General features: G+C 39.2%; 1 protein-coding gene across 1 annotated transcript; it reads right to left on the bottom strand.

Moving 5' to 3' along the window:
- On the bottom strand, nucleotides 1,078–1,755 carry LOC107606960. Its single transcript, XM_016308955.1, has 2 exons — nucleotides 1,190–1,755; nucleotides 1,078–1,093 (listed from the first exon to the last, which is right to left on the bottom strand). The coding sequence occupies exons 1-2, from the start codon at nucleotides 1,753–1,755 to the stop codon at nucleotides 1,078–1,080; spliced, it is 582 nt and encodes a 193-aa protein (XP_016164441.1).

Genomic DNA, 9,542 nt, shown 5'->3' with positions numbered 1-9,542 from the left:
AGGAGGTGTTTAAGGTTTTGAAGCAACAAGTCGGAGTTATTGCTCCCGACTTGGACTTATCACCTCTTCATCCCGACAAGGTCGTCATTAATGGGGAGATAGTTTCGCCTCCACGTCCTGAGACTGACTCCGAGTTGAAGACGACAGGTTAGTGTATAATTGAATCTCCTCCTCGTGAGGTCAGACCAATGGAGGGGATTCTGCCAAGTTCTTCTTCTCAACCTAGAGGGGCTCCGACTACTGACGCCGAAGAGGTGCTTCCAAGTGATGAAGTTATTAAAGCCCGACTTGTGGGTCCTTTCTTTGAACACTTTTTATGTATTCTTGTGGATGTCCTTTGACACTTGATCCTTAATAGGGTCTTTAAACAACAATTTTTGTTTCTGGTCCTTTTTGGATAGAACCTTTAACAAAGTAGTCTTTTTATTATTCATGTGTTTTTTGCTGGAAACTTTTGTTTGAAGTATTTAAATTACTAGGCCTTTTGTGAAAAAAATCTTTTACTGTTTTTGAGTTTCGCAAAGCTTTTGAAAAACTTTTATAGATAGTTTGGCTGTTATCTTGTATGGCTTTTGAGAAACTTTTTGTTAAGTAATCTCAACTTTGGTTAGATTCCTGTGGGAACACTTCTGCCTTTGATCTTTTAAGGGGATTTCGTATTTCTCGCTTTCTATTACTTTATTTGCCTACGTTTCAACTTTGCTTTGCTTATTGAACCGTTTTCATAACTTAGGTTATTTTTGCGATGCATTTCGTTCTGCTCGGGCTTTCTGACTTATAAGTCGTATGCTATCTTATTTCCGAGCTATTAGGATCGTCTTTCATAACCTCTTTACACCGACTTGTACCTCGTTGCTTTATTTTGCTGACCATCTAGGTCAAGCAATAGATTTTTGCGCTTTTTTGAGCTTAAGTCCGTGCGTATCGTAGTAATGGTAAATGGAAGTTCTAAATAGAAAGATAAATAAGAGAGAGATATTATTACTAACGAGACGTGACTTTACACAAGTGCTTTTGCTACTAAGGGAGTGGTTTTTCTGTCCCTAGTCCTCGCTTTGATACCTCGTTAAAACTCCCTCAAGGAAAACCCTTTCTGGAAAAAAATCATGAAGTCGGAAAAAAGAGTACATCAGGAAGCGAGGTACGCTTCTAGCTATAATATCTTTTTATGTTGCAAGCGTGCCACGACCTTGGAAGCTCGGAGCCTCCTGGGTCGGACACTCGATAATAGCCCTTTCCCAAGACCTCAACTATCTTGTATGGTCCCTTCCAGTTTGCTGCGAGTTTTCCTTCTCCCGACTTGTTCACCCTGATGTCATTACGGATGAGGACTAAGTCGTCTGAGGCGAAACTTCTTCGAATGACCCTTTGGTTGTACTTTGTTGTTATCCTTTGTTTTAACGCTGCTTCTCTTATCTGGACTCGTTCTCGGACTTCTGGGAGCAACTCGAGCTCTTCTTTGTGGGCTTGAGCGTTACCAACTTCATTGTAAAAACTCACCTTCGGACTTTGCTCGTTGATTTCAATAGGGATCATGGCTTCTATGCCATAAGCAAGTCGGAAGGGTGTCTCTCCGGTAGTTGAATGAGGTATGGTTCGGTAGGCCCATAATACTTGAGGAAGCTCTTCAGCCCAAGCTCCCTTTGCTTCTTGAAGTCTTTTCTTTAATCCTACCAATATAACTTTATTGGCTGCCTCTGCTTGTCCATTCGCTTGGGGATGCTCAACCGAGGTGAATTGATGCTTGATTTTCATGCTAGCCACCAAGCTTCTGAACGTAGAATCAGTGAATTGTGTGCCATTATCAGTTGTTATGGAGTGTGGGACTCTAAATCAGGTGATGATGTTCTTGTACAGGAATTTTCGACTTCTTTGTGCCGTAATAGTAGCTAATGGCTCTACTTCTATCCACTTAGTAAAGTAGTCTACTCCCACAATAAGAAACTTTACTTGTCCTGGCGCTTGAGGGAAAGGTCCAAGTAGGTCCAATCCCCACTTTGCAAAAGGCCTTGGAGAAGTACCCTAATGAGTTCTTCTTGGGAGCGACGTGGAAGTTTGCATGCATCTGACAAGGTTGACACTTTTTCACAAAATCGATGGCATCTTTTTTGTAGGGTTGGTCAGAAGAACCCAGCTCGAATTACTTTCCTAGATAGGGATCTGGCTCCGAGATGGTTCCCGCAGATTCTGTTGTGTACCTCTTCTAGGACTTCTGCTGTCTTAGAGGTTGGGACGCACTTTAGCAATGGTGTAGATATCCCTCTTCTATAAAGGACGTTTTGCACCAAGGTATAGTTTTGTGCTTCCCTTCTAAGCTTTTGAGCCTCCTTTTGCTCTTTGGGAAGGATGTTTAATTTTAAATATTTGATCAGAGGTGTCATCCATCCGAGGTCTAGGCCGGAGACTGGCAAGATGTCCAGTCTGTTATCCATCTTTGTGACCGAAGGTTCCTGGAGAGTTTCTAGTATCAGACTTCTATTATTTCTTCCTGACTTGGTACTTGCCAATTTGGAAAGGGCATCGGCTCTGTTGTTGAGCTCCCTCGTTATGTGCCTGACTTCAGTTTCGAGGAACTGCCTAAGAAGCTCAAGCGTTTTTTTCAAGTACCTCTTCATGTTGGGATCTTTTGCCTAGCATTCTCTATTAATCTAGGAAGTCACAACTTGAGAGTCGCTGAAGATTATCACCTTGGTGGCACCTACCTCTTTGGTGAGCTTTAGCCCAGCGATTAGAGCTTCGTATTCGGCCTGGTTATTGGAAGCACGGAACTCAAATTTCAATGATACTTCTATTTGAGTTCCCTCTTGATCAACCAATATTATACCAGCTCTGCTCCCGACCTTATTGGAGGACCCATCCACATATATCTCCCAAGTTGTGGAGGCCTCCTCTTGGTCGCCTGCATATTCTCTTATGAAGTTGGTGAGGTACTGAGCTTTGATTGCTGTCCGAGTTTCATATCCCAAATCAAACTCGGATAGTTCTATTGCCCATTGAACCATTCTGTCCGCAACATCTGTTTTCTGAAGGATCTGCTTCTTGGGCTGGTTTGTCCAAACTTTTATGGTGTGACTTTGAAAATAAGGCCGAAGCCTCCTGAATGCCTGATAAACCCATATTTTATGATATATATTGTACTCAATTCAAGAGATTTATTCAATCCCTCACCCACTTATTCATGAAAATGGCATGGTTTTGCTTTTCCTTCCTTATTATGTGATATTTGTGAATACATGTTTCCTATGCTTTGAAATTATTTATTTTAATTACCTTTTATTTCCATTCGATGCCATGATTTGTGTGTTAAGTAGTTTCAGATATTCTAAGGCAGGAATGACTTAAAGGATGGAAAGGAAACATACAAAAATGGAAGAAAAGCACAAAATGGAGTTTTTGAAGAAACTGGCAGCAACACGAACGCATGGATGACGCGACCGCATGCCCAGTGCGAAAAGACAGCGACGCGAACGCGTGACTGACGCGGACGCGCGCCATGAGCAGAACACAGACGACGCGGACGCATGACCGAAGCGAACGCGTGATAAGGAAAACTCCAGATGACGCGACCGCGTGACCCACGCGGACGCGTGACAGACGCCACGCACCAGAAATTGCAGAAAACGCTCCCAGTGATTTCTGAAGCCCTTTTTGGCCCAGATCCAAGTCCAGAAGGCACAGATTAGAGGTTATGAAGTGGGGAAATGCATCCATAGGGGAGAGAGATCTCCAATTATTCACTTTTCATAGTTTTAGATGTAGTTTTTAGAGGGAGAGGTTCTCTCCTCTCTCTTAGGTTTTAGGATTAGGATTTCTTATTATTTCAATTTAGTATTCCAACTCCTTATCAGGTTCAATATTCCTTTACTTTATATTTCCCTTTGCTTTCAGATATTCTAATGCTTTCCTTTAATTACTTTTGTTGCCAAATTGACTCATGAACCATTTATGTTTAGATTTAATTTTCTATTTAATATAATTTGAGGTACTTCAGAATTATGATTGCTTTCCTTTATTTACATTAATAATTTACATTTTCTTCCTTTTGGCTTGGTTGATTAATTGGTAACACTTGAGTTGTCAAACTCAGCAGTGGTTGAAATTGGCAGATTCCTAATTAATCTAGATCGCTCTAAAGCTAGTCTTCCCACAGGGATTGACTAGGACTTGTGGATCAATCTAATTAGTACACTTGACTTAACTAAGTGGGATTAAAAATCCAATTCTCATAACACCTGATAAGGATAACTAGGATAGAAATTCCAAACTCTCATACCTTGCCAAGAAATTATTTTACAGTCATTTATTTATTTTATTGTCATTGATGAGCGGATATTTTACACGCTTTTTGGCACTATTTTTAGTATGTTTTTAGTATATTTTAGTTAGTTTTTATTATATTTTTATTAGTTTTTATTTAAAATTCACTTTTCTGGACTTTACTATGAGTTTGTGTATTTTTCTGTGATTTCAGGTATTTTCTGGCTGAAATTGAAGGACCTGAGCAAAAATCTTATTCAGAGGCTGAAAAAGGACTGTAGATGCTGTTGGATTCTAACCTCCCTGCACTCAAAGTAGATTTTCTGGAGCTACAGAAGCTCAATTGGTGCTCTCTCAATTGCATTGGAAATTAGACATCCTGGGCTTTCCAGTAATATATAATAGTCCATACTTTTCTTGAGATTTGATGGCCCAAACAGGCGTCCCAAGTTAGCTCAAGAATTCTGGCGTTTAACGCCAGAACTGGCACAAAAGCTGGAGTTAAACGCCCAAACTGGCACAAAAGCTAGCGTTTAACTCCAAGAAAAGTCTCTACACATGAAAGCTTCAATGCTCAGCCCAAGCATACACCAAGTGGGCCCCGGAAGTAGATTTTTACACTAAACACCCTAGCTTACTCATTTTCTATAACCCTAGGTCACCAGTTTACTATAAAAACTACTTTTAGTGATTCATCTTGTACCTCATGACACTTTACACATTTCATATTGTATCTTCTACGGCATGAGTCTCTAAACCCCATTGTTGGGGGTGAGGAGCTCTACTATTCTTCATGAATTAATGCAATTACTACTGTTTTCCATTTTATCACGCTTGCTTCTATTCTAAGATATTCATTCGCACTTCAACCTGATGAATGTGATGATCCATGACAATCATCATCATTCTCACCTATGAACGCATGCTTGAAAACCACCTCCGTTCTACATGAAATCAAGCTTGAGTGTGTATCTCTTGGGTTTCTAATCTAAGATTGGAACCTTCATGGTATAGGCTAGAATTATTGGCGGCCATTCCTGAGATCCGGAACGTCTAAACTTTGTCTGTGGTATTCTGAGTAGGATCTGGGAAGGGATGACTGTGACGAGCATCAAACTTGCGAGTGTTAGGCGTAGTGACAGACGCAAAAGGATCAATGGATCCTATTCCGACATAATCGAGAACCGACAGATGATTAGCTGTGCGGTGACAGCGCATTTGGAACATTTTCACTGAGAGGACGGAAAGTAGCCATTGACAACGGTGATGCCCAACATAAAGCTTGCCATGGAAGGAGCCTTGCGTGCATGAAGAAGAAGATAGTAGGAAAGCAGAGATTCAGAAGATAAAGCATCTCCAAAGCCTCAACCTATTCTTCATTACTGCATAACAAGTATTTATTTCATGTTCTTTTACTTTTTACAATTAAATCTGAGAATTATTGATATCCTGACTAAGAGTTACAAGATAACCATAGCTTGCTTCAAGCCGACAATCTCCGTGGGATCGACCCTTACTCACGTAAGGTATTACTTGGAAGACCCAGTGCACTTGCTGGTTAGTTGTGCGGAGTTGCAAAAGTGTGATTATAATTTCGTGCACCAAGTTTTTGGCGCTGTTGCCGGGGATTGTTCGAGTTTGGACAACTGACGGTTTATCTTGTTGCTTAGATTAGGTATATTTTATTTTTGTTGGTTTAGAGTCTTTTATTTGAGTTTAGTTTCATATTTTAAGTTTGGTGTCAATTGCATGCTTTTATTTGCTTTTAATTTTTCGAAATTGCATGTCCTTAGTTCTTTCTTGATTTTTAAAAAATTCTAAGTTTGGTGTCTTCCTTGTGTTTTCCTTTAATTTTTCGAAAATTTGTGTTTGATTTTCTAAAAATTTTAAGTTTGGTGTGTTTTTGTGCTTTTATTTACTTAAAAATTTTTCAAAAATTTGTTCTTGGTGTTCATCTTGATCTTCAAAGTGTTCTTGGTGTTCACCTTGACATTCAAAATTTTCTTGTTTGTCCTCTCTGTTTTGATATAAAATTTCTAAGTTTAGTGTCATTTTGTTGTTTTTCTCTTTCCTCATTAAAATTCAAAAATAAAAAAAAATATATTTTCCTTATTTTACTCATAATTTTTGAAATTTGGCATTAAAGTAGTCAAAGATTTTCAAAATCATATCTTTTCTTTTTAGTCAAGTCAAAATTCTAATTTCAAAAATTGATCTTTTCAAATCTTTTTCAAAAATCAAATCTTTTTAATTTCTTCAATCATATCTTCTCAATCATATCTTTTTCAAAATAATTTTTAATCATATCTTTTTTTAATAAATTGCAATCATATCTTCTCAATCAAATCTTTTTCAAAATAATTTTCAATCATATCTTTTTGATTGCTAATTTCAAAATCTTTTTAATTAATTAATTAATTTAGTCTTCAATTTGCTTTTATTTTTTTTTTTCGAAATTTTATTTTATTTTATTTTCCATTTTTTTTATTCTAATTTCGGTCACTTTTAATTAAATAAATAAAAAATAAAAAATAAAAATATAATTTATTTGCAATTCATATCAATTCTCTTTTCTCCATTATGGACATAAGTGGAAATGAACAGTCCAGAAAGACTCTGGGGTCATATGCTAAACCCATTACAGTTGCATATGGGAGTAGCATCTGTATACCTCCCATTAAAGCAAGCAGTTTTGAGCTAAATCCTCAACTCATCATCATGGTGCAGCAAAATTGCCAGTATTCCGGTCTTCCACAGGAAGAACCTACTGAGTTTCTGGTACAGTTCTTACAAATTGCTGACACAGTACTTGATAAAGAAGTGGATCAGGATGTTTACAGATTATTACTATTTCCATTTGCTGTAAAAGATCAAGCTAAGAGGTGGTTAAATAACCAACCCACAGCAAGCATAAAAACATGGAAACAGTTATCAGACAAATTCCTCAATCAATTTTACCCTCCAAAAAGGATGACACAGCTAAGGCTGGACATCCAAGGCTTTAAACAAGAGGATCATGAATCCCTTTATAATGCCTAGGAGAGGTACAGAGGGATGCTGAGAAAATGCCCCTCTGAAATATTTTCAGAGTGGGTACAGTTAGACATCTTCTACTATGGGCTTACAGAAAAAGCTCAGATGTCTCTAGACCACTCAGCTGGTGGATCTATACACATGAGAAAAATAATTGAAGAGGCTCAAGAGCTCATAGATACAATTGCTAGAAATCAACATCTGTACTCAAACAGTGAGTCCTCCATAAAAAAAGAGGCTATGGCAGTAACTACTGATCCTAATCCTCAAGAACAGATTGTTGAACTTAATCAGCAATTACTCCTTATGAAAAAACAATTAGCAGAATTCAAAGAGATGCTCCAAGACACTAAAAATGCTAACAAGAATATAGAAGCACAATTGAATCAGACAAGACAGCAGCTATCTAAACAGATAAAGAAGAATGCCAAGCTGTCCAACTAAGGAGTGGGAAGACATTGAATAACTCAGCTCAAAATAGCAAAAAGTCAAGAAAGGAACAAATGACAGAGGATAACCAAACCACTGCCCAAAATCCCTCTGAGGACATCAAGAGCCCAGAGAGGAATAACTCTGGCGTTCAAGCGCCAGAAAAGGGGGAAAAGTTGGCGTTAAACGCCCATTCCTTGCCCAGTTCTGGCGTTTAAACGCCAGAAAAGGGTGGGAAGCTGGCGTTAAACGCCCATCCAGCACCCAATCCTGGCGTTCAAATGCCAATGAGGAATCAGACACCTGCAAGTGCTGATAATAACCCCTCTAAGAAGGCTTCTCCAACCACTTCTGTAGGGAATAAACCTGCAACAACTAAGGTTGAAGAATATAAAGCCAAGATGCCTTATCCTCAGAAGCTCCGCCAAGCGGAACAGGATAAACAATTTGCCTGCTTTGCAGACTATCTCAGGACTCTTGAAATAAAGATTCCGTTTGTAGAGGCACTTGAGCAAATACCCTCTTATGCTAAGTTCATGAAAGAGATCTTAAGTCATAAAAAGGATTGGAGAGAAACTGAAAGAGCGTTTCTCACTGAAGAATGCAGTGCAGTCATTCTAAAAAGCTTACCAGAAAAGCTTCAAGATCCAGGAAGCTTTATGATACCATGCACATTAGAGGGTGCTTGCACCAAGACAGCTCTATGTGACCTTGGAGCAAGTATCAACCTAATACCTGCATCCACGATCAGAAAGCTTGGGTTGACTGAAGAAGTCAAACCAACCCGGATATGTCTTCAACTTGCTGATGGCTCCATTAAATATCCATCAGGCATCATTGAGGACATGATTGTCAAGGTTAGGTCATTTGCCTTTCCCAATGACTTTGTAGTGCTGGAAATGGAGGAGCACAAGAGTGAAATTCTCATTCTAGGAAGACCTTTCCTAGCAACTGGACGAACTCTTATTAATGTACAAAAAGGGGAAGTGACCCTGAGAGTCAATGAGGATGAGTTCAAGTTAAATGCTGTCAAAGCTATGCAGCATCCAGCCACATCAAATGACTGTATGAGCACTGATATTATTGACTCTTTGGTGGAAGAGATCAATATGACTGAGAGTCTTGAATCAGAGCTAGAGGACATCTTTAAAGATGTTCAGCCTGATTTGGAGGAACCAGAGGAAATAAAAGAACCTCTAAAAATCCCTCAGGAAGAGGAGAAACCTCCTAAACCAGAGTTCAAACCACTATCACCATCCCTGAAATATGCATTTCTGGGAGAGGGTGACACTTTTCCAGTGATCATAAGCTCTGCTTTAAATCCACAGGAAGAGAAAGCACTAATTCAAGTGCTAAGGACACACAAGACAGCTCTTGGGTGGTCTATAAGTGATCTTAAGGGCATTAGCCCAGCAAGATGCATGCACAAGATCCTATTGGAAGATGATGCTAAGCCAGTGGTTCAACCACAGAGGCGGCTAAATCCAGCCATGAAGGAAGTGGTGCAGAAAGAGGTCACTAAGTTACTAGAGGCTGGGATTATTTATCCTATTTCTGATAGCCCCTGGGTGAGTTCTGTCTAAGTTGTCCCCAAGAAGGGAGGCATGACAGTGGTTCATAATGAAAAGAATGAACTGGTTCCCACAAGAACAGTTACAGGGTGGCATATGTGTATTAACTACAAAAGGCTCAATACAACCACCAAAAAGGATCATTTTCCTTTACCATTCATAGACCAGATACTAGAGAGACTAGCAGGCCATGAATACTATTGCTTTTTGGATGGCTATTCAGGCTACAACCAAATTGCAGTGGATCCTCAA

Source organism: Arachis ipaensis, chromosome B07 (genome assembly GCF_000816755.2).
Source record: "Arachis ipaensis cultivar K30076 chromosome B07, Araip1.1, whole genome shotgun sequence".
NCBI classification, from domain to species: domain Eukaryota; kingdom Viridiplantae; phylum Streptophyta; class Magnoliopsida; order Fabales; family Fabaceae; genus Arachis; species Arachis ipaensis.
This window is presented reverse-complemented; position numbering and strand designations above follow the sequence as displayed.